Below are 25,096 nucleotides of genomic sequence, written 5' to 3'. Positions count from 1 at the left end.
GTTACCATGGCTTATTTTCAATTCTGTTTAGTGTTCCTAGTGAGTATTAAGTCAGGAAAGATCCGATGTGCTAGGATTTTTTTTTTTTTTTGGTTTGTTTTACTATCTTAACAAAAGTTAGACTGAAATACTAAGTTTTAGCTAGACCTAAGTTGAGCATGATGGGATTTATATTTTCTGACATCCTAATTGCAGGGGTGATGTGAACCTTGAAAAATGGAGTTGCAACTATGTTGTGTCTCAGTGAAATCCGTAAGGGCAAGAGACACTCACACCTAATTGGCTTTTCTAAAAAGCCAAACAATGGGCAGGCTTCTCACGGAACCCATGAATAGAACAACACCTTGAAGCTGGGTATGTGGAAGGAAGTTCACCTCTGGCAATTATTAATACGGGTTATCACCGTCTAGAAACGATGACTGGCAGTACAGTTCTGATATTTGGACTATTTCCTTTTGATAGCCGACAGGACATTTTTCTACATTGAAAGTAGCTTACTACAGTCAAATACATTTTTCAATGTTTCAAAGGGTAATATTTGAATAAGAGTATCAGAGGCACAGTAATGTTGTGATAGTTCTCCTTCTCCTTCTCCTTCTCTTCTCCTTCTCCTCCTCTTCCTCCTCCTCCTTCTTCTCCTTCTTCCTGTTATTATTATTATTATTATTATTATTATTATTATTTCCTTCTCCTTCTCCTTCTCTTCTCCTTCTCTTGTCCTTCTCCTTCTTCCTATATTATTATTATTATTATTATTATTCATGACTTACTCCTTATCTGACACAATTAACTTGCTAACCGGCATTCCATTCTCTAAGCTCACGGAGCCTCATTGATTTTGATCTGCTAGCATGAAAGGTAATTCTTTGGCACCTACCTCAAGTGCACATGTGCGAGCATGAGTTTGTGCGTGTCTGCATAAGTGTGCATGTTTCTTTACTAAATGCTTTTCCTGCTTATTTCACCACCCTGGGAATATCTCTCTCTGGGATTTTGATCTCACCAAGAAGTCACGGACTTACGAGGATGGCAAAACGTACAATGTATTAACATTCTACTCTAGAAAATGTATAATGTATTAACATTCTACTCGAGTAAATTTTCTAAGTGTCAGGGAGAAAAGCTCATTCATAGTGAGGTTTCTGGGACACTCACTCCAGAGTTCTCACTCAGCTCACGTAGGGTCCACAAAACTGGTTTGGACAAGAATTCTGTCTATAACCTGTTCACCACCATCCTGAAAAGTTAGAATTCCTATTCAGGATGATGGGTTTTTTTTGAGACTTTTATGTGCATGGTGATGAGCCTAATCTTGCTTCAAGTGTAGATTAAAGATTGTGCATCATGGCCCCCTAATTCTCTGTGCATGCCAATGGTCCTTTAAACAGTACTGTGATTAGCCTAGGTTGTGGGAATGGCTGCATTTTTTTGTGACTACCAGAGAGCCGAGCAGTGCAATTGCATGCCAGTTTGGTGTCGATTTGTCAAGCAAGGCAAGTTTAGGCCAGGTCAGACATGTTTATCTACTTCCCAGTAGAGCTGAGAATCACTGCCAAAGTGACATAAATGTTTAACTTTTCAGCTATGTCGAGGACAAAGTAAGTTGGAGGTTTTTTTCAAAATTTTTCTGTTGCAGTTTTTTTGGTTGTTGTTCTTGTTGTTTTAAAGAAAGAAGTTCACTGCAAAGGGCACAGGACTGGGACATAACATATAGTAATATGAACCTTTCTATGAAATCTTAAAAGTACACCCATATACACACACCACTAAAGGATCTCATAGGTAATTCCTCAAAGCTCAAGCTAATATTTATCACAAATAGTGTGTGATAGGTTATTTCTCCACTGATGAAATGAGCCAAGTCAAGCCTGTTTAGATTATATTAAAAGCAGGTTTATTGGGAAGTTGCTGCTGGCAGGTGAACCTGCCCCAAGGACTGAGACCAGGGGAGAGAGGACGCCTGCACAGAGAGAAGAGGAGAAGAGACCGAAATATCTGGATTACATAGGGAAGAGCCTTTGGGGGAAGGGCAGCCCAGTCCCTGGGCTAAAGAGTTCAGGGAGGGGGGTGCTGGGGGAGGGAACTGCATGCCAGGTAGGGACTGAAGGATGCTGGGAGAACCTGGGGGGCCAGGTCTGCTTTGATATGTAAAATCTACACTTTAGTACCAGTCCTGGATCTGAAATCAAACATTATGGAGTATGGTTGAAACAAATAATGTTGCTGTGTTGTAAGGAGAGGCAGGTTCTAGGTCCTTCTATGTCATTTTCTCCAGTACTTTGCTTCAGGATTGGTAAGCCGAAGCCTGCAGCTGAATCACTGAGGAAATTTTAGTTACTGTGGAAGTAGGGTGTTTTTGTTTTGGGCAAATGATTTCTGAACTTGCAGAATCTCCCTTTAATGTCAGGGGTGAATTCTCCATTTGTTACCAGGTCTGGGGATGTAACTTGATGGAATAGTCTTCAGATAGTGAGAGTTTCAAAGCTGTAACACTGTTATTGCTTACTTCCCTTATGGCAGTTCTGCTCACCTTGAAGGGTTCCTCAACCCTTCTCTGCATCAATATCGCCTAGAGAATGCTGAGAAAACCACAATGCTTTACCAGATTCCCAAGTGTTCTGAACTAGTGCATCAATAATGGGACCTGAGTATTCTGAACTAGTGGGTCAATAATGGGACCCAAGTATTCTGAACTAGTGGGTCAATAATGGGACCCAAGTATTCTGAACTAGTGGGTCAATAATGGGACCCAAGCAGGGGATAAAAACTCCACTTAACTATGGTTCATAATTGCTGAGTTTAAAACACTGACATGATTGTCACACATTATATTAATTTCTAAACCTCAGCCCCTTTTCCTAGCCCTCACTGTGTGTCAAGAAGAGATTTTCACCAGATATTCTTGGTGCTCACCCCTACAGAAGTCTAGTGTTAGGGAAGCAGCTCTCTAGTCAAGGAAACTTAACTATCTCCATTGGAAAAGGGCTTGGGAGCCATTTATGGTTCTGGGCACTTCTTGTGCTGTAGGAAACACTAAAGAGATTTCTGAGAAAGGATCCCTAGGAATAAAAAGCACCATCTGAAGGGCAGGATAACGAGGAGGTAACCTGAAAGCAGAAGGGACAGGTGGCCTGATCCGAAACATCAGCTCATGAGGAAGGGCTGAGTTTTACATGGGTGGCTCACACAGAGACTCTGGGGTGTCGGGGAGGGAAAGTCTTGGATACCTCCTCTCCTAGAAACTGAAGGGACCACCAGCTTTCTAGCATGATAAGTGTAATTTGAAAAAGGAAAACATGGTGCTATGACAGATAGGATGCAGGCTGGGAAATGGTCCTCTAAGGTACAGTGGCCAGGGATCCTTCTTGTGGCTGACCCATGTCGCTGAAACCACCACCAAGACCAAGAATACAGAATATTCAAGAACAGCTGGAAAGTTGAAAACAAAGAGAGTAGTAGTGGATGCGTTTAAGAGAGAAGCCAGCTCAGGTTTTGTGAGTTCTGTAGGTCAGATTTTCAGCCCTGCTTAGTGCCATCCACAGACCCATGGATCTGGCTACCTCCCCTCCCTGCACTGAGATCTTAAGTGTGTACTATCGTCTCTAGGCTCTGTTTGTGTTCTTGATGTAGGTTGTGAAAATGAAATCTAAGCCTTCATGCGTGCAAGGCATCTGAGCCCATCTCTCCAGCCCCATCATCTGAAACCATTTTAATAGAAACAGAACAAGAGTCATGCCTATCAGATTGAAGCGGGCATAAACCTTTAAAAAGGATAAAATGTTATGAGCATTTAGAGCGGCACACACAGGGCAGATTGCAGCGGGTTCAGATCATGTCAGCTAAGCACGAATGTTGAAGTCAGGAAGATCAACAGCTGTCACAGGAAGGTTTTAATTTGTTGCAAACGCATGACACCCAGGAAACTTGCATGACTTTAAACTGAAGTGTAAGGCTGTCACTGGGTGAGCAATGGGACCTAAGCTTGCACAGGGTCCCAGGGGGCCACACCACTATAATTCAACAAATTCTTCAGAGATCCGTTCATCCCTCAAATGAGAATATAGAAAAGTGAGTCAGACCAGAATAGCCTAAGCCCTTTGAAACTTACACAGAAAACATTCTTCCCTTAACCCTTCTTTAAATTAAATACAAAATAATTCGTGCCCCAGGGAAACCTGAATGGGTTTCCACTTTAAACGTTCCAACAGAAAAAAAATAAAAAAATTAAGAATGTCATTGTCTTGGAATAGTCTAATTATTGTCAGAGGGGATTCATGCCCATTATAAATATTTTACCCCGTTATGCAAAATGATCTAATTAAAAAAAAAATCCTTGAAGCACTCAGTGAGAATTATTCTGGGTAGAATTCTGCAGTTTGCTCCAAGAAAGGCAAGGTGCAATACAGGCACAGTCTCCGGGTCTCAGTAGGGTTCCCCTTCTGTGCCTCTTAACGAATTAAAAGGCACAGAAAAATCTCCGGTTCAATAGGTAGCCCCTGAGAAATTTCGGCTATCACAAACAGCCGCAGCCAGAGTCAGAAGTTGAAGAAAGGTTTTTAGGGCAGGGTGAGGATACAGTCACATGCAGCAGACACAGAGAAAAAGACCCTAGACAAAGGAGACCCGGATAGGGAAGCCAAAAGTCCAGTCTTTTCTCAATGTCTGTTTTGTTTTTTAAGTTTCTGAAGAGTTTTCCTCTCCTAAGAAAGGATCGGTCAGTTTAAAGATAGTTAATTGGCCCACAACTGTTGCATAACAAGTCCTGATCCCAGCCTTGAATTTGTTGAGCCGGGCTACAGCAGGGGGTAGACAAAAGCCTACAAGGCTTTGCAAGAAGCCCTCGGGTTTTCTCAGATCAGGAGGGAGAGGAAGAAGTCAGCCATCTTGGAAGTTTGCTCATTTTATTACTTAGCTAATGGGGTGGGGCGGGTACCTATCGGCCCGCCCACCAGGGAATCTGTCTAACTCCTAGTCTCTTAGTACTTACAGCAGTGTTAATTTTACTAAGCCTCAAAGAAACACACGGAGCAGATTTTTCCACAGTTTAAAGTCGTCTTCACGGTTTCCTGGCCTTGTGCACCTTGCTCAGGCCCTCTTCCTATTAGACCACTTTTCTCTGGTCCGCTTTGCTGGCCTCTCTTTCAAGTCCACTCTTCTCCATCCTGCTAATTTACGCGTGAGCCATGGTAAACCACCACTTCCCCAGGTGACAGACAGGTTTCCCAACTTCTGCTCTGGGCCCCTTCACCCACCCCTTCTCCAACCATAGATTTGCTGAAGAGACTCCGGCACCGCCTCAGCCAGCTGTCCGTCATGACGGCCTCCACACTTGGTGATTAAAGCCATTTGGTGTTTTCATTCAGCCCAGACACTAGTCATTAGGGATGCACCAATCCCTCCACCCATGTTTCGAAGTCTCTTCTACCCTGTCCTCCACCCTCCCCCCTAGTCATTAACCCCTTCATCTAGGTAAACATCAATGTTATGTCTCTACCAACCCATGACTACAAACCCATGTACTTTATGACAAACATCTATTAAAACGAAGTGTAGTGACCAAAGGTGTTTTTGTTTTTTATGGCTAAAAACTATTTCAGCCAATCTACAGTTCTTTCTACTGAATTTACCTGTCTCTTCTCCATAGACCCCTTCTAGGTCATCAGACTAACTCATTTTTGCCCTGTCCTGCTATTTCTGCACTCTTGTTCAGCAACCGTCCCCTGACTCATAGCCATTCCTGTGCATGGTAATTGGATCCGTATGCTTCAGTAATTAGAAAAGTGGCTAGCACTAATTGAAGGTTTGGGGTGACGCAGTCCCAAACAAACTGCTTCGTCCACACGGCCAGGTTTAATTCTTTCTGCAGCATTATGAGAAGGAACAGTTAGTGGACGGAGGAGGAAACTCAGCAGAAGCGTTTAGAGCGTTTAGATAAATTGTCCAAATAACACCTCGGCAAGGTAGGAGAGTGAAGACTGGAACACAGGAAGTTCGCACGTGAAGCTTGTACTCCTAATCACGAGAAAGCACCATTTCCCACCGAAAGGCGCAGAATCCTGGCCGGACCCTGTATGTTATGCACTCCCTGGCTGTTTTCCCTGCTAAGCTTACTCTAGCTTCCTCTCCCTGAGAGTTGTTCAAAGACAGTATACGGAGTGTTATGAAATAGGACGCAGCGAGGGGGTAATCCTTAGTGGGCCTAAGCCATGGTGTACCCCTGGGAAATTACACCATGTGACAGACCCAGTGTAAAAAGAGGTTTATTGGGGGAGGGGGGAGGAGTGAGGACTTGGGGAATGGTAGAGGCAGAAAGGCAAGAAGGGAAGCAGAGCCCTGAGGGCAGAGAGAATGGGGAAAGGAGGGGGAGGGAAGTGGAGAGGAGGGAGGGAGGGAGAGGGAGGGAGGTGTAGGGGAGGGGAGGGGAGGGGAAAGAGAGAGGGACAGATAGGAAGTTGGGCAGCCTAGGAGCTGCTCAGTGAGAGTAGGCCAGTGCAATTGCCTGTACACTAACACTGAGGCCTCTGTGTGCGTGTGCATCCTCTTGCCCTGTCCTACGAAAACTGTTAACTTCATGGCGGTTACGACATTTAAATCTTCTTTTTTTCTTAAAAACTTTCCTATTTTGCTGTTAGGTTATCTCTGGTTTCTAAAACTGGTTCTTGGTTTTTTTTTTTTTTTTTTTTTTTTTTGTTTTGTTTTGTTTTGTTTGTTTGTTTTTTCTGGGGATGGGTGTTGACTTTGTGTAGTCAGGCTGACCTCAGATTGATTACATTTATTTGTTACACAATCTAGTCAAGCTTCAAACTCTTGTTTCTCCTGTTTCTGAGTCCCGAGTCCTGGGATTATAGGCAGCTGCACCTGTGTTCAGCATTTTTGTTTTGGTACTGTAGATATTTCTAATTCTAGTTTTGGGAAAACATTTGAATATATAACCAAGAACTATCACATTGGCCGTGGGAGGAGGCTAATCAGAATCCTGAGTGTGTAAACTATAGCTTACTGTTGGTGGAAAGTCTTGCAGCTAGAGAAATACTTAAGACTGAAGTAATGGGAGGGAGGGAGGGAGAGAGAGAGAGAGAGAGAGAGAGAGAGAGAGAGAGAGAGAGAGAGAGAGAGAATGTATGTCAGCTGTGCTTCATAGCTTAGCTCATGTCTCCTTCACCTATGAGCTATGTGACTTTGGATGAGGAGACAATCTCCCCTCCTTTCACCCGTGCTGAGTGAGGATAAAACATTACTTACCTTATAGAGCCTTTTCGAGGATCCTAGGAATAGCTGAGATACCCAATAAGTGTTTATTCATTTTGGAATTCATTCATTAACTCATTTGCTCATGAAGAACACGTTGAATGCCTATTGTGTCCCAAGCTGTGCTAAATGCTGTTATACAACAAGAAAGCATAGACAACAATAATCGGTGTTTTAAGTTCAGGCTAGTTGGAGAGGGGACCTCCAAGAACATTGAGGGTCTGTTTGTAGATGCTGTCACAATCGCAGATCAGGAATTCATAATGTATTTGCTCACCCTTTGAAAAGGAAGAGGTCTGAGATTGCACGTCAGTATACCCGAGGGCTCCATTGTTCCTCGTGCATCTTCAGTGTGGGGAGGATGAGCTGGAGGCTGGATGGGTGACACAGAGAGACACGATTCAGTCTCAGGTAGAGAGTAATGAACTGGGGTGTGATTTCTGAGGGTGACAGAGAGTTGGTGCATACAGGGGGATTTAGAGTTTTAGAGGTCCCTTTCCAGGTGGGATGACTCTAAGGTGAAGTGCCTTGAGGCCACAGGATCTTCAATAATACAGAATAGCTTTTCTTTCTGCAAACGGATTCAGCTGTCTTCTTGTTCCTCTCTACTTTATCAGCACGTCTCGTTTTAACATTTATCTAACATAGCAAACTGCACACTTAAGAAGTACTGTGGAATAATGTAACTCCTGTACAATATATAGTGACCAAATCAGGTTTCTATTAAATACTTATCATTTATGCTGGCAACATCGGAATCCCCATTTTCTACTTATTTATAAAATATATAACAAATTGCTTAAAACTGTAACTACCCTTCCATGATGGTAGATGGCTCTTCTGCTTCCCGTGTGCTTTTCTGATGCTGAGCTGCCCCCTACTGGAAACAGTATGAAATAGCAGGGAATTTATTGGGTTCCACTTCACTGAATGCCACTACATTATCCTGGTAAATTATCCTGTGCTATTTGAGCTCATTGAAGAGCTGACCCTGGACGTGGAGTTGCCCCTGCCATATTTCAGACAGAAGCCTGTTTGTCTCTAAGTGTCCTCCAAGACCACTTTCCAGGGACAGTTTGGCCTCAGTAGGCTCTGTCAATGAGAGAAAGAAGAACTCCAAAAAAAAAAAAAAAAAAAAAAAAAAAAAAGCACAAAGATGAAACATTGTGAAGAGCAGAGGCTACTGTTGTTTATCTCGTGGTGTTGGTGGGAGACAAGGTAAAACCCGAAGTTCAGCCGTGGAGGCTCACCTATGGGGAGAGCTCAGTTGGGACACCCTCCACCCCAAACCCCACCCCCAAGCTGCCTACCTCATTTTCCCCAGTTGCTTTCTGCTGGATGTTTACCAGCCTTCGATTTGATGAGGTGACCTAGGTTTATTTTTTCAATCAGTTCACTTCAGCCATCCCAGATGTGAGTTCCGGACTTGATCTTTTGCTATCTACATGACGCTTCTATCTGCTACTTGAGTATTTGTTCTTTCGTTCAATATATGCTTAATAAACTGACTCATTTGAAGCAAAACAATGGCTATTGTAGATATTTCTCTGAAGCATACAGGAGATTAAGTTCTTAGTCACCGTTTGTACCTTGCCCCTGATAACTCTTATTAAAGAAAGCATTACATTGGTGGTTTGCTTACAGTTTCAAAGGGTCAGGCCATTATCATCATGGCAGGAGCATGGCAGTGTGCATGGCTCTGGAACAGTAGCTGAGAGCTAGCCACATCATGTCATGTAGGCAAGAAGCAAGAGAGAAAGTCTTGCAAAGCCCACTGCCAGTGACATACCTCTTCCAACAAGGCCACACTGTTGTGTTCAAATCCACTGGGAAAGACCAAAGACAGATTCAGTTCAAACTTAGAGCAAAGGAATTTATTCTTATTGCTAGCAGGGCAGCACCCTTAGAATCAAAAAGCATGCTGTGCCAAAAGAGGCTAGCTGAGGGATTTATAGAGCTTATAAGGTAATTGAAGACTATATTCCCGTCTCACAGCAATAAGCAAGTGGTTAAATAGCAAGTTTACACAAGCTGAAAGCAAACAGCTAAATACCTCATGGCAGGAACACGACTGTCTCATTTTATTCTTTTTCTCCTCCTCCACCTTCTTCCCTTCCTCCTTCTCTTCCTCCTCCTCACCCTCTTGGTTTTTCAAGATGGGGTTTCTCTGCTTATCCTCAGTAGTTTTGGAACTCACTCTGCAGACCAGGTTAGCCTGGAACTCAGAGATCTGCCTGCCTCTGCCTCCCAAGACCTGGAAAGGGAGGGATACACCATATGTTTTTATTTCACCTGAAGCCACTGGCATCTCATAGGCACTCCCGTGCCAAGGTCAACGGCCTTTAAGGGAAGCCATATTAAGGTCTTTTAGCAGTCACAGGTGATCTCTGTCATGAGTAAACTGTTATATATGGCTTGGTACTCTGAAGGCAGTGTCACTAATAGACCGAGATGGAGCAGCGGATAAGCACAGGGCCATTGAGTTAGGGCTGCTTGTCAGATTCCCATAACACCTCCTCAGAAGGGCTACACATCCTAATCCTTTCAAACAGTTCACCAACTGGTGACTAAGCGGGCAAATGTATGAATCTATGGGGGCCATTCTCATTCAGACCATCAAAGTGAGGACACTACTATTTGTTTATTTACTTCTTTATTTCTGCGCATCCATGTACATTCATGTACATATGTGCGTGCCTGCGGGCTTGTGTGCATATATGCATGCGTGTGTGTGTGTGTGTGTGTGTGCGTGTGCGTGTGTGCATGTGTGTATGTGCATGTGTGTGTTTTATATACCTATGGTAGGAAATGAACCCAGTGCCTTGCATGCTTTCTGCATTAGCACTAACACCGAGCTGCCCTCAGCTTTCAGCACTTTACTTTTCTAAAACAGAAACTCTGTGTTCCGGTCAAAGGAAGCCTAGGCGAGACTAAAGGTGAGATCAGGCCATATTTAAGTAATATTCCCCTTGTCTACTGAGAAAGTCCCTAGTGACTCTCAAGAGAAGTGTCTCTTGGTCTTCCTATTTTTAGTTTTATTCAGTAAAAAATTTTTAAAGAATCCAAGAAGAGGAATTTTGATCTTGAAAGTAGGAGCCAGGCATGCGATTTGGAGGGTTGAAATGGACTGGGTGTAATGGGGAGTTGTGAGGACTGTGGAAAACTGGTAACAACTGACACTAACTGATAATTATCTGGTGTTATAGGGACTATGGTCCAGCATTATGAAATCTATAGTAATTTAAAGAGAATAAGAAGGTGAATTGTAAAATGGTTTAAAAATTTAACAAAAGAATATATGAAAGGAAAAGTATCATCTCAGGAGACACCAAGACCGAGTTTTAAACACAGAGCAGATTTATTAGATTCGGAGAGAAAAAGGTCAGGGAATAAGGGCTAGAGCCAGGAGATAGAGGATGAGAGAAAAGGGGAAGGGAACAAGGGAGGTGGAAAACAGGTATTTGTCCCTGGGGGTCAAAGGATTGCCTCTGGATAGAGAGAAGACAGATGTGGTACATGGGCAAATGACAGTTTTTACAGGTAAAGGGGGAAACCCCATGTTAGGATGGGGTGTTTAGTTTTAACTGGGCATGCTAATTAGGTGAGCCTAAGGGAGTTTTGATTGATGGACTTCCATACTTTGATAGCTGGAGCTCAGGAGGAGGAAGTGGCCAAATAGACCTTGGGGACCAGCTTTAGGAATGTAATCCAATGGGTTTAGCAGGGCAGAGGGTTTGGGGAGAAGGACGGGGCCTGCCAGAACCATGCTTGAGCATGGTCAGCTTCCCAGAGTCCCTCAATGCCGCTTTGAGATGACCCGTGCCCAGTCTCTTCAACAGTCCCAGTTCTGTAGACGCACAGAGCAGAGAGAGTGCAGCTGTAAAGGTGATTTTTTTTTAATTAGATTCATCTACACCATTAGACGCTGAAAGTCCCACAAGGCAACTTGTAGGCTACAGAGCCTGAAAGACCAACGGACAACTAAGTTCAAGGAATTTGACACCAGCAAACAAAAGCAAAGAGAGGGAGTCAAGATACAGCCCCAGATGAAACCAAGGCCTAGAAGTCCCCTGGAGGGGCACTGTAGTAATCTGTGTTTTTTATATTTGTGTGTGCATGCATGCATGTGAAGTAAGTGTGTGTGCATGTGTGTGTGTGTGTGTGTGTAAGTGTGTGTCTGTGCATGTGTGTGTGCATGTGTGAGTGTGTGTGCATGTGAGTGTGTGTGCATGTGAGTGTGTGTGCATGTGTGAGTGTGTGCAAGTGTGTGTGTATGTGAGTGTGTGTGTGAGTGTGTGTATGTGCATGTGAGAGTGTCTGTGTGTGTGAGTGTGCATGTGAGTGTGTGTGCATGTGAGTGTGTGTGCATGTGAGTGTGTGTGTAACTGTGTGTAGGTGCATGTGAGTGTGTGTGTAAGTGTGTGTATGTGCATGTGAGTGTGTGTGTATGTGCATGTGAGTGTGTGTGTAAGTGTGTGTGTATGTGCATGTGAGTGTGTGTGAGTGTGTGTGTAAGTGTGTGTATGTGCATGTGAGTGTGTGTGTAAGTGTGTGTATGTGCATGTGAGTGTGTGTGTATGTGCATGTGAGTGTGTGTGTAAGTGTGTGTGTATGTGCATGTGAGTGTGTGTGTGAGTGAGTGTGTGTGCATGTGAGTGTGTGTCTATGTGCATGTGAGTGTGTGTGAGTGTGTGTGCATGTGAGTGTGTGTGTATGTGCATGTGAGTGTGTGTGTGTAAGTGTGTTTGTATGTGCATGTGAGTGTGTGGTATGTGTGCCTGTGCTATAGTGCAGGTGTGGAGGTCAGTGGACAACTTACAGAAGTTGGTCCTCTACTTCTTCCTTGTGGGTTCCTAGGTTAGAACTCATGGTATCAGGTTTGGTGGCAAGTGCCTTAACCCCCTGCAGAGGAAGTCACATGGGTTTTTGATTACCCATGGCTGTCCTAACATCTTTCCTTCCCTAATGCACGATTTTACTCTACCCAGATTTTACTCCTTCTGATAATCTCTTCTCAGTTTGCTGCCATGATGTACATTTTTCACAGTGGATGGGATTCATAGTTCTTCATCCATTTTTTTACTCATTCATCCACACAACCTTTTGCCTATTTCCTGTTGCAATGGATTTTGGAAAATGTAAGCAGAACGTCATGGATGGATGGTAGACTTAGGGTAATGTTTTCTTCTTGGTGGTTCATGCCTGTGTTTCAAGAACTGTTCTGCTTTTCTTGACTCAGCCCATCTGCCAGGCAGCCTACCAGAACGACTTGGGGCAAGTGTGGCGGTGGGTGAAAGAAAGCAACCATTATGTGGATATTCAAGATGGCTTCAATGGCGATACTCCCCTCATCTGTGCCTGCAGGCGGGGGCACCTGAGAATTGTCTCCTTCCTTTTAAGGAGAAATGCTGATGTCAACCTCAAAAACTTGGTGAGTTTGTTGTGGGATGATGGTCTAATGCAAATGCCATTGTTTCAATTGGAACAATTTCTATAGGCCCAACTTGGAGTAGGTCTTTAGCCAAAAATTTTATCCACATAGATACATTTACAACATGTATAATGTTAAAAAATAGAATGTGCAACTCTAGTGAGCTATGTAATTTCTCTTATAATCTTACGTTTGCCAAAAGAACAAAGAAATTAAGTTAAACAAACAAATGAACTAATGAACAAATAAACAAACAAACAAAGCAAAGTAACCAACCAAACAGAGCAAGGGGAGGTTGTTACAGGACTAATGGAGATGAGAGACAGGAGAGTGTAAGGAGGTATGGTACCCCGGGTATACCCCAAACAGAAGGAGCAAGTGTAACTGTGAAGTTTCTCCTCAAATTCCCGGAACTGATGTTGCTTTTCCTTCTTACAGCATCTAACATAGACAATTCTTTTTTGCCTGTTTTACTTTATATAATGCAATGGCATTTTGCTAGACTAAAAGCATAAAATTAACATTTCAACCAGTATGGATGTTTGGTGATGATATCATTGTGCTTCTGAAGAAGAGGACAGTCCACGCTGTTGGCTGTAGGCAGCTTTGCCTTTTTCTGTTCTGCTTTCTCCAACCTGTCTTTTTTCTCTCTTTAGTATTACAGAAATAATGGGGGAAAGAAAACACAGTGCTTGCCACCATTTACATTTTAATACTGTTGCTTTGATATAGGGTTGCATTTTTTATAATTTATTTTCCATTGATGTGCGTTCATGTACTTGCTGCTGTGTTACTTGAGAGCATTTTCACCCAAGTCTGTTGTATACTTTTAACATATTCCCCCTTACCTTCTTACCTTCTCCTTGTATATCCCATATACCTTCTAACCTTCTCCACATATACCCATATACCTCCTTACCTTCTCCTTGTATGCCTCATATATCTACTTACATTCTCCTTGTACACCCCATATACCTGTTTACCTTCTCGCATATTCCATTTACCTCCTACCTTCTCCTTGTATACCCCATATACCTCCTTACCTTCTCCTCATATACCCATATATTCCTTACCTTCTCCTTGTATACCCCATATACCTCCTTACCTTCTCCACATATACTCATATATCTCCTTATCTTCTCCTTGTATACCCCATATATCTCCTTACATTCTCCTTGTATACCCCATATACCTCCTTACCTTCCCCTTATATATCCCATCTACCTCCTTACCTTCTCCTTATATATCCCACATACCTCCTTACCTTCTCCTTATATACCTCATATACCTTCTTACCATCTTCTTGTATACCCATTATACCTCCTTTCCTTCTCCTTGTATTCTCCATGTACCTCCTTACCTTCTCCAGTTTCTCCTCTCATATTAGTCTCCTTTGTTCCCCAAGACTGTTTTAATTCTAATTCCAACTCAAATATTTATACATGACTGTATGTATCTTTATAAAAAATGACCCACAAAGGAGAAAAATGAGATATTTCTCTGTGACTGACAGTTTACTTCACCTGAATCTCTCCAGTTGCACCCATTTTCCTATGAATGATGTGACCTCATTTTCCTTGTGTCTAAAACAGTCCATCATGCATGTATGAATGGATGAACACTCGGTTCATCCATTCCTCTGGTGATGAGCATTTCATTTGGTTTTATGACCTAGGCTTGGTGCAGTGTGCTACAGTAAACACGGCTGTGTGCCAGGGGCCTTCCTGGAGTCAGAGTTGGCGAGGGGAGGGAGTGAGCCAGGTGGGATGGTCAGGGGAATCTTGCAGCTGACTTGCTAGCAGTCCGGCCATATCTGCTGCTCTGCCTGACTAGCAACCAGGTGCTTCTTTATTTACACAAGTTTCACAGAACAAAGACAGAATTACCCAAGTGGTACAGAATGTATGCTTGACTTTTCATTACATGTCCGGGGTTACAAGTTCAGTCACAATTAGAAAATATAAACAGAGCAGGTTTCTTAGCCCTATAACCACAATTTAAAGAATCTAAACAATGTCTCCTCCAAAGTAAATACATCTAATGTATGACAGCCTGCTTTTAGGCTAGTAGTGTTTGCTGTTTGAAAGCACTTCAGACAAACAGAAAGTATCTGGGCCAGTGTTTTTATAAGTAGCAAATACTAATACCTAAACTTCTATTTCTGTGTGTTTCATCATCTATGCTATAAAGTAGGAGCAGTTTATTTTAGTCAATCAGTCTTGTTTATTGAGTTTTAATTCCTTCAGGAGTGTACCTGGTATGACCCCTTGTCTTTAAACTACATTTTTAGAGACCTTTAAGCCTATAATTAAAAGAGACCTTGATTCTGTAAAGTATTCTCCTGGCCAGTCAGTTTGTCAATTGTCTCAGTTTGCCTTGTATCAATTATACTATTTGAGTTTGCTCAGGGGCAGAAACCCCAAGAAGATTCCTGGAGTAATGGCCCCATCTAGCTTTGTGTCTATCTGTGCTTAATATCTCCAGGGCATAAGGACGACGTACAAATAATGGCCAGATAAAGTTAATTTTAGGATGTTCCTAAGAGATTCTGACATATTTTTTCCTCAGAAAAGACATAAAATGAGTCATAATGTAGAAAGTCCCCAGGAATGTAACACGCAGAGACCAAAATCCAAAAGTGAGAGATAGAAGGACAGTGGTCGCAGCAATCCGCTCTGCTTTGCTTCGGCGGTGTCAAGCACCTGTGCTCACTCGCTTCACGACTCTCGCCATTTCTAGTGGATGTGGCTGTGCCAGTTGTGCAAGCATCGTACCTGTGATGTGACTTGGAGCTCTTAGGTAAATCCCCAGAAGTGGCATTGCTGAACCATGTGGTAGATCTGCTTTCAGTGTTTTGAGGTGCATCAGCACCGACCTCACACCATAGCTGGACTAGCTACATTCCCACAAGCTCTGTGCTCGGCTCCCTTTTGTTCATATCCTTGCTGCCTATGTTTGCTGTTACGTCTATTATCTGATGTTTGCCAAATGAGCAGATAAGATAAATAGATAAACAAACAAACAAAAACAAACCAAAGGAAGCAAGCAAACAGAATGAGGGGAGGCTGTGTCAGGACTAATGAGAGGAGAGAGAGGAGAGTGTAAGGAGGTGTGAGGAATACACCCCAAACGCATTTGTCTTTAGTGACTGCTGTTCTGACAGGGATAGAGCATTAACAAAATTTTAATCTGCATTTCTCTTATGGCAGTGACATAGTACTTTTTGTCGTTTGTGGAACATTTATCACTTCTCTTTTGAGAGCAGTCTGTCTTTGTTGATTGAGTGCTTTGATTTCTGGTTGCTTAGCTTGGTTAACTCTTTCTGAATTCTAGATTCAATCTTCTTTCAGTTGTGGAGTTAGAAAAATGCGACTCCATTTCATTTTGCAGGCTGCATCTCCACTTGATCAACTATGTCATCTGCCTTTCTATTTCTGGTGGTCCCACTTGTCAGTTGTCATTAGTCCCTGAACAATCTTAATCCCACCCATTCAGAAACTCCTTGTCCGTGCCTACATCTTGAAGTGTTTCCCCTACACACTTCCCACTACAGTTTCAGAGTATCACTACATGGAGGCTGTTGCATTAAGGTTTTTGTCCTCTTTAGACTTTATTTTTGTATAATGTGAAAGATAGGGATGTGGTTTTGTTCTTCTACGTGTGGACGACCATATTTACCAGAAGCATTTGTTGAAGAGGCTGTATTTGTTCCAATGTATATTTTTGGCATGTTTGACAATAACCAGGCATCTGTAGTTGTGGGATTTGTATCTGGGTTGTGTTTTCTATTCCACTGACCTACATGTTGGATTTTGTAGCAGTACCACGTATGCTGCTTTTGTTGCCATGGCTCTGTAGGATAACTTGAAATCAAGTTCAGTGATGCATACAGCAGTTGTCTTTTTCTTTTGCTCAGGATTGCACTGGCTGCCTAAGCTTTTGTGCTTCTATTCCACACTTTATGATTTGTTTTCGATTTCTGTGAACAATGACAAAGTTGAAAATTTTGATTGGGATTCCATCAAATCTGTAAATCACTTTTGGTCATATAATAATAATTACAATAATATTTCTTCTACTCCATGACCATGAGGGGTCTTTCCATCTCTTAGCGTCTTTTTTAACTTCCCTTTCTGGTGTTTTAAAGATTTTATTATTCAGACCTACAGGGAGAGGGTGAATGTGTATTGCTCATCTGGGGATGGCCATGCCACAGATATAAAGCCTCAGTCCAATAGAAAAGGCAAAGCTTACCCAAATGAGGCTTGGAAGGAGGTTAAAGCCTTCCTCAAGTACAACAGTGAATACTGACAACGTGTGCAGAAAATGTCCACTATGTTTACAGACAGAACACTGCTCCTCTACAGAGACGACTCCTACCAAGATTTACTAATCCTGCTTCCTTCTTGTTCAGCTGTGTGCAATAACCCCTCTTCCATGCTCAACTGTATATAGTAAATGCATTGCCTTTTGGGGTGCTACAGCATCTTCATTTGAGAGCCAAAATCAAACCAGTTCTTCTGTATGTGTGTCTGTCCATCCTTCATTCCCTCACCACCCCAACTGGGTGAACCCTTGGGACCATGCAAAGCACGACAGAGGTCTCTCAATTCTTTTGCTGGGATTATCCGTATATATTTCTTCTTTTATCAGTTCTTTCTATTATTCTTTTATTTCATTCATTAAAATGATAATAATAATACTAATACTAATAATAATAATACTAATAATAATAATGTCATTTGTGTGTATTGTGTAATTTGTGTGTGTAGGGCCCTATGTGTCAGGGATCATGTGTGGCGGTTGGACGACAACTTCACTGAGTCACTTCTCCCTTTGTCTGAGATTTCATCTACTTCATCCCCATAGAAACTGTTATTGTGGGATTAGAAGTTTTTGAAAGATACCTCGCTTGGGTTCTCCATGTTTCTTGTGTTTTTGAATTGAGACTTTTGCAGACTAAGTGAGGTTGCTTCGTAGATTTTTAAAATATTCATCTTTACCCTTTTTACTGAAAGTGCTTGCAATGTTCAAGAGGTACATTGTCATAGGCTGAGTTGCCATTTTTCTAGGGTAGACTATGCCTCTAGCCCTAAGTTTCAGGCACCAGAGTCAGTCCTTAGTCTACTCTGTGTGTATGATATTGTCTACAAACAAGGGCCACTTCACTAGGCCCAGTGTTATGCTTAGCCAAAAGACTGAGAATCCATAGTCGGCCCATTATTGGAATACAGTAATAGTTAAAAATGCTTACTTCTTGGGCTCTAATAATTTCAGGAAATAAAGGAACATGGACAATATTATGTGCACCAAGATGCTTCTCAATGTGGGTGTAAAGAGGAAGAAAATAAAACAAAACAGTAGGCCTAGTGATTGATATTAGGAGGATGGGGAAGAGAGGCGTTACACTAAACAGAAAGGTACAATAATAGAGACAAGGTGTGGGTGGATGAGGACGCTGTGGGTAATGATAGGAAGGAAAGAAAGAGGCAAAGGGATCCCCTTAGAAAGCTTAGACTAAGAACAGCTCTCAGAAGGCTGAGGCAGAGAGTCCCCATTGGGCCAGACTGTGCTCTTTGGTGAAACCAATCAGAAGGGAAATAAAGCAGAAGAAAAGAGAGAATTGATTTTCAAAATTAAAAGCCAGAAGAAAGAAAAAGAGGAGGAGAAGGAGGGGAGGAGGAGAAGAAAGAAGGTAGAGGGGAAGAGAGGGAGGAGGAAGAGGAGGGGAGGAGGGGGTAGGAAAGGTCGAGAGGGAATGAAAACAGAACAGAACAGGTCTAGTTATCTGATTGGCTAAATTGACATTGGACATGAAAAAGTGTGTGTGTATGAGGTTGAGGGGGGAGAGGAGGGGGAGGGGAAGGGAGAGGGAGAAGGCGAGGGGGAGGGAATGGGTTCCGAGTGCGGTCATGTGCTTGCTTGTTGTTCCACCCTGGATTCTTATGCTTTCTTATTGAGCTTTTGGATCCAGTCATGCCCCTAAATGTGACTTTGAGGGAGCTGGGACCATAAGTGGAAGGTCCTTCCTGGGTGCCATTGTGAGTGCTTTTCCATGCCCCCACCCACATCCTTCCTAATACCTCATGTGCTCTTGGAAGGCCTGTCTCTGTTTCCCTCAGACTTTGGCTCTAATCCTACCTTGATGAATGCTGCACCATTCGATGCTCTTTCTTTATGGCAGACTAGAAGGTCCAGTTCTGCTGGCCAGGTATCAGTGCAAAGCTCTGCGACACTTGCGTTTCCTTAGAGTAGAGTTTACGGAGAGTCTGTGGCTGCCAGGCTGACATGTGCACAAGAGTATTTCTAAGATAGCCTCTTGCTCTTGCTGGGTGCTTAGCAGAGATGCTTCTCCTACACCCCACCCCTCACTTTTGCTGATGCATCCAACTTTTGTCTCTTTCCTTTTTGTCCACCTTTATTCATTTATAATAATAATAATAATAATATTATTATTATTATTACTATTAAATCTTTTTTTACAGTCCAGTCCTTATGCCCCCATCCTGGTCTCTCCTCTGACTGTTCCTCATCCCTTTCCTTTTCCCTGAGCTTTAACATGTCTATAACTGAAAGTACAGTATAGATTTTCTGCACATCTCTGTCTTTTGCCATGGCTCTGGTCCAGCAGCGCTCTGTTTTATTGTTTCTTGTTTTTATGAAAGAATTATGCCAATCTCTCTCTGTGGGGTGGACTCTGGACTCCTATTCTGCTTATGTTTTTATTTAACTTTTCTATTGAAACAGATTTTTAGCCCCCATTCACTTGTTTTGATAGCTGTTATCCAGAGTTCCCTGGTGCATTCCCAAGAGACTCTGGTGGAGCACTCTGGAGTGCCATCCAGCATCTTGCAGTGTTCAGATACTGAGACTTCCTATTGTAATCTCTTGGTCTCTGTAGTTACCTATAGACACCCTATAGTGTGCTTGGTGAGCCTGAGGATGTTATTAAGAAACCCGCTGGGGACAAAGAAGTTGGTGAGCCAGAGGCACACAGACACACAAAGGATGTGTTTAAGGAGGCACTAGCATTTGTCTTGGAGGCTTCAGAACCAAGAGACACCAGCATGAATGTCTTTCTAAACATTTCTGTGGCACTCTTTCTGACCTTCTAACATCTACATTGTAGTTGAAGCAACATTTAAACTGTACCCAGTAAATACCCCCAAACAACTTTTGCAGTTGCTACAAATGTTGTGTATCCACTCAGGTGCTTTCAAGGAGAAAAACAGTGAGTAGGGACTCAATTGTCTTTTTAAGGTCAGTTAAAGACCAGAAAACTATGAGCAACAATGTATTATGGAAAGTTTAATCAGGGCTGGAGAGATCTGCCAGAGGTCCAAGGTTCAGTTAGTTCTATGGTGACTCAGACATCCTTAACTCCATGGGAATCTGGCACCCTCTTCTGGCCTCCCTGGGCATTCAACATGCAAGCAGTGTACTTGTCTGCATGCAGACAAAACACTCATACACATAAAGTAAAAATGAATCGTATTTTTAAAAATCACTTCTAGATTTTCTTGCTTGTTCTTAATGTCTGCTTTGGTGTCTTCCATTGACCCCAGTACTTCAGAATCAAACCTAGAGCTTTGCACAGGCTGGCTAATTCTGCCACTGAGCTGTGTTGAGCATGGATGAGTTCATATGCAAGTCATACTTGAGTTGAATCTAACAGAGACACTGACAGGACCTTCGTGAGTCACAACTGAGGAGGAAGGTATGGTGAGCAGCTCTGTCAGAAATCAGAGGCCTGAGTTCTGGAGCATGTTATAGGTGTTTGACCGCTCTTGGGCTTTGCTTTGCAGAGATGAACCTCAACCATCCTAGTAGGATGCTCTAATGGGAAAATAATCATGGAAAGGACCTTATTTATGTACTGTAGACTGGCAATGGGCATAGCAGAGGGATTGTGGGGTTACATATTGGCTTTCTATATATTTTTAAAGATGGTTTGATTCTTAAGTTTACTTTCTGCTGTTATTAGTTGTACATTAATAATGGGAGACAGTTTTTTTATATTTTAAAAATATATTTAAGAATTACTTGATAACAATTGTATGACAAGCCCTACTATTAACTCAGAAATATGTATCAAAACATTGGCCCAATGGGAAGCTAGTTGAAATAAAATTAAGACACAGCATACCATAATGTTTTTGTCTTATACTTGGCTAGAATTAACAAGAAAAGTCAAACGGGAAGGAAGTTTAAATTATCACCTCACTGTAGCATAATTTGGAAGCATGTGTCAAACATGTTCATATTGTCTATGTCAGGTAGACAATTTATAGAAACGTATGCAAAGTACAACTTTAGAATTGTTGACAAGGCTTTGTGAATAAGGGTATTTAAATCATATTAGTTTTAGAAGTTAAGGTTTAAGGTCTTGTAGAGTCCACCTGGTAGATGTGCCTAAAGTTAGAAGAGTATCATTCAATGAAAACAAACAGTCAGTAAGAACCCATTCATAAAGATTTTGATGCAGTGGGAGATGTAAATATTCTAAACCTGCATGTGTAAACTGATGAAAGCCACACACAGTTTTGAATATACAACATTAAAATACTGAAAAGTCTACTCAAGTTAACAAAAAAAATACTGAAAAGTCTAAATAGTCAAATTCTACTTATGGTTATTTAATACAACAAAGCCAATAGAGTATAATGTTATTGATAAAGTCTGGGCTGCTCAGTAATATAATTTTTTTCTTTTTCCCCCCCATCTTTATTAACTTGAGTATTTCTTATTTACATTTCGATTGTTATTCCCCTTCCCGGTTTCTGGGCCAACATCCCTCTAACCTCTCCCACTCCCTTTCTATATGGGTGTTCCTCTCCCCACCCTCCCCCCATTTCTACCCTCCCCCCCAACAATTACGTTCACTGGGGGTTCAGTCTTTGCAGGACCAAGGGCTTCCCCTTCCACTGGTGCTCTTACTAGGCTATTCATTGCTACCTATGAGGTTGGAGCCCAGGGTCAGTCCATGTATAGTCTTTGGGTAGTGGCTTAGTCCTGGAAGCTCTGGTTGGTTGGCATTGTTGTTCATATGGGGTCTCAAGCACCTTCAAGCTCTTTCAGTCCTTTCTCTGATTCCTTCAACGGGGGTCCCGTTCGCAGTTCAGTGGTTTGCAGCTGCAAATACCTATGTATTTGCTATATTCTGGTTGTGACTCTCAGGAGAGATCTACATCCAGTTCCTGTCGGCCTGCACTTCTTTGCTTCATCCATCTTATCTAATTGGGTGGCTGTATATGTATGGGCCACATATGAGGCAGGCTCTGAATAGGTGTTCCTTCTGCCTCTGTTCTAAACTTTGCTTCCCTATTCCCTCCCAAGGGTATTCTTGTTCCCCTTTTACACTTGATCTTAGCCAAAAGGCCGAGAAGCGATCTTGTTCCCCTTTTAAAGAAGGAGTGAAGCATTTGCATTGTGGTCATCCTTCTTGAGTTTCATGTGTTCTGTGCATCTAGCGTAATTCAAGCATTTGGGCTAATAGCCACTTATCAATGAGTGCATACCATGTGTGTTTTTCTGTGATTGGTTTACCTCACTCAGGATGATATTTTCCAGTTCCATCCATTTGCCTATGAATTTCATAAAGTCATTGTTTTTGATAGCTGAGTAATATTCCATTGTGTAGATGCACCACATTTTCTGTATCCATTCCTCTGTTGAAGGGCATCTGGGTTCTTTCCAGCTTCTGGCTATTATAAATAAGGCTGCTATGAACATAATGGAGCATGCGTTTTTGTTATATGTTGGGGCATCTTTTGGGTATATGCCCAAGAGAGGTATAGCTGGGTCCTCAGGTAGTTCAATGTCCAATTTTCTGAGGAATCTCCAGACTGATTTCCAGAATGGTTGTACCAGTCTGCAATCCCACCCACAATGGAGGAATGTTCCTCTTTCTCATCATCCTCGCCAACATTTGTTGTCACCTGTGTTTTTGATCTTAGCCATTCTTACTGGTGTGAGGTGAAATCTCAGGGTTGTTTTGATTTGCATTTCCCTTATGACTAAAGATGTTGAACATTTCTTTAGGTGTTTCTCAGCCATTCGGCATTCCTCAGCTGTGAATTCTTTGTTTAGCTCTGAACCCCAGTAATGTAATGTTACACATGATCTTAGCCAAAAGGCCGAGAAGCGATAATGTAGTTTTAAAGTCTACCATTGCACTCGTAACTGTTTCCCAACATTTTTACAGAGAAGACAGGTACCTGGAGAGCAGTGCTTCCGCTCAGGGCTCACTCTCCTCTCTTCTTTCTTTCCCTACTAACTTGACTGGTATTCCAGTTAATACAGCAGCCTGTAGGCCTCATACTTATTTGTTATGCTTCTGGCCTCCTCCAAGTATTAGGACCTGATGGTGCACCCTCCTCACGGCGCACATTATCACCAATGAATGCTGACATATTTAAGGAATTAAGTTTGTGTGCTAGGAAATGTGAGAGAACTGCCAAGTCATTAAAACAAAACACAAGGCAACTGAATTTCCATCACTGATCATCAAGACAGTCGATGTCTATGTGCCTTCTTATACTAACTTTATTCCTATGTTTATATCTCATTCTATTATGCTATTTTTAATCTCAAAAACTAAAGCATAGGCAGCCACCTAGTGACGGTTTGTATGTGCATCTACGCTGTTGTGTATATCTGGGCCTTTCCAGTGTTTCCTTCACAGTCTGAAAAGTCAACATCCTGATAAACAAAACCCTGAGTTAAGTAAACAGAGGAGCATCTTAAAAGGAGGTACCTAGGCTGACTATGGATATGCAGTGTATGGTTTTGAATATGCGGTATAGTTCTACATTTAAACATTCTATATATGTTTATGGAAGAGGCCTGAGAGAACATGGCATTAAGTCATAATCTACTCAGTACTGCTTGGTAGTGAGTTCCTTAGAATTGAAAATAAATGCATGAGCTAAACCTTTGGGCGTGATATTCTAAAAACTATGGAATTTGAACTAACAAATCCTTTTCTTTTTTTAATTGGATATTTTAAATTTACATTTCAAAAATTATCCCCTTTCATAACCATTCATTTCCCCTGTATGGACCCCCTCACCCTTCCCCCTCCCCCTTTTCTATGAGGTGTTCCCCCACCCATTCACCCACCTCTTCCCTCCTCCCAGAACTGCCATTCCCTTATACTGGAAGATCGAGCCTTGGCAGGACCATTGGTGCCCAACAAGGCCATCCTCTGCTATGTATGCAGCTGGAGCCATGGGTCTGTACATGTGTGTTCTTTGGATGGTGGTTTAGTCCTTGGGAGCTCTCGTTGGTTGGTATTGTTGTTCTTATGAGGTTGCAAACCCCTTCAGCTCCTTCAATTCTTTCTCTAACTCCTCCATTGGGAACCCCGTTCTCATTTCAATGGTTGGCTACGAGCATCTGCCTCTGTATTTGTCATGCTCTGAGAGAGCCTCTCAGGAGACAGCTATATCAGGCTCCTGTCAGCATGTACTTCTTGGCATCAGCAATATTGTCTGGGTTAACAAATCCTTTCCTTAATTGCAGAAGGAGAGAACCTGCTTACACTATGCTGTGAAGAAGAGGTTTACCTTCTTTGATTATCTGCTCATTATCCTTTTAATGCCTGTCTTGTTAATTGGATATTTCCTCATGGTGAGTACCGTTGTTAGGGCAAAGGCCAGATGTGTAGCAGAGCTGTGGAATTACTCAAATACTCCCAACCGTGTGATGTGAAGAAACGGAAAGAAAATAGACCTTGTTTAGTGCAGTTGTTTCTTGACTTACAGTGGAGTCCTATTTCAACAACCCTGGCATAAAGGAAAATGTTTTGGGTAGAAATGCGTTTACTTAATCCAGCCTATCAGTTGCCATGGCTTGGGCATGGCACATCCTAGAGTAGATACTCAGTGTTGATCATCTTCTCCTCACACTGGAAACTGAAGTTCACCTCCATTGCCTGCAGCATATGAGTCTCAGAATCACTGGCTGGGGTTTTGTCTTGTGCCACAACTCTCTTACGTTTCTGAATTTTAAAGATGCACCCCACCAGTGAGTTGGACTGAAAACCCTAACTCCCTTCCCCCTAGAGGCTGACAGACACAGACGCTATTTTGGGAGGTTCTGACCTATGAAACTTAATCTCTATTGCGATGGACTTTGGTTGGATAATTTTCTTGAATAAATAAGTAGTTAAATAGTGCAGGAATTCTGCTAAGTTGAAGGTCGAGCTTGGTTATTTTGTATGTTTTTGTTGTTGTTTTTGTTTTTGTTTTGTTTTGTTTTTGTTTTCTTTAGATAGGGTGACTGTTTTATACTGATTTTCTTTTCACTTTTTCCCCATCTGGGCCCGACTGTGGCCAGTTCTACCTTTGAGAGATGACTGAAACAGTGCGTCCCTTCCCTACGGTAACCAGCTGAGCTATCTCTTCCCTGTAGCTA

At 42.3% G+C, this 25,096-nt stretch overlaps 1 protein-coding gene across 2 annotated transcripts in view; it reads left to right on the top strand.

Moving 5' to 3' along the window:
- Ankrd22 (ankyrin repeat domain 22) overlaps positions 1-25,096 on the top strand; it is a 31,503-nt gene that overhangs the window by 397 nt on the left and 6,010 nt on the right. Inside the window, exons 2-3 of one of the 2 annotated variants that reach the window (NM_001191638.1) lie at positions 12,488-12,679; positions 24,203-24,310. In NM_001191638.1, coding sequence (NP_001178567.1) covers positions 12,488-12,679; positions 24,203-24,310 — 300 coding nt within the window. The remainder of the gene's footprint in view (positions 1-12,487; positions 12,680-24,202; positions 24,311-25,096) is intronic. The other variant, XM_039109292.2, reaches the window with a different exon arrangement.

The sequence above is a fragment of the Rattus norvegicus genome, chromosome 1, assembly GCF_036323735.1.
Source record: "Rattus norvegicus strain BN/NHsdMcwi chromosome 1, GRCr8, whole genome shotgun sequence".
In the NCBI taxonomy this organism is placed as follows: Eukaryota; Metazoa; Chordata; class Mammalia; order Rodentia; family Muridae; genus Rattus; species Rattus norvegicus.
Note: the sequence above shows the minus strand (reverse complement) of the source record. Positions and strands in the feature narration are given on the sequence as shown.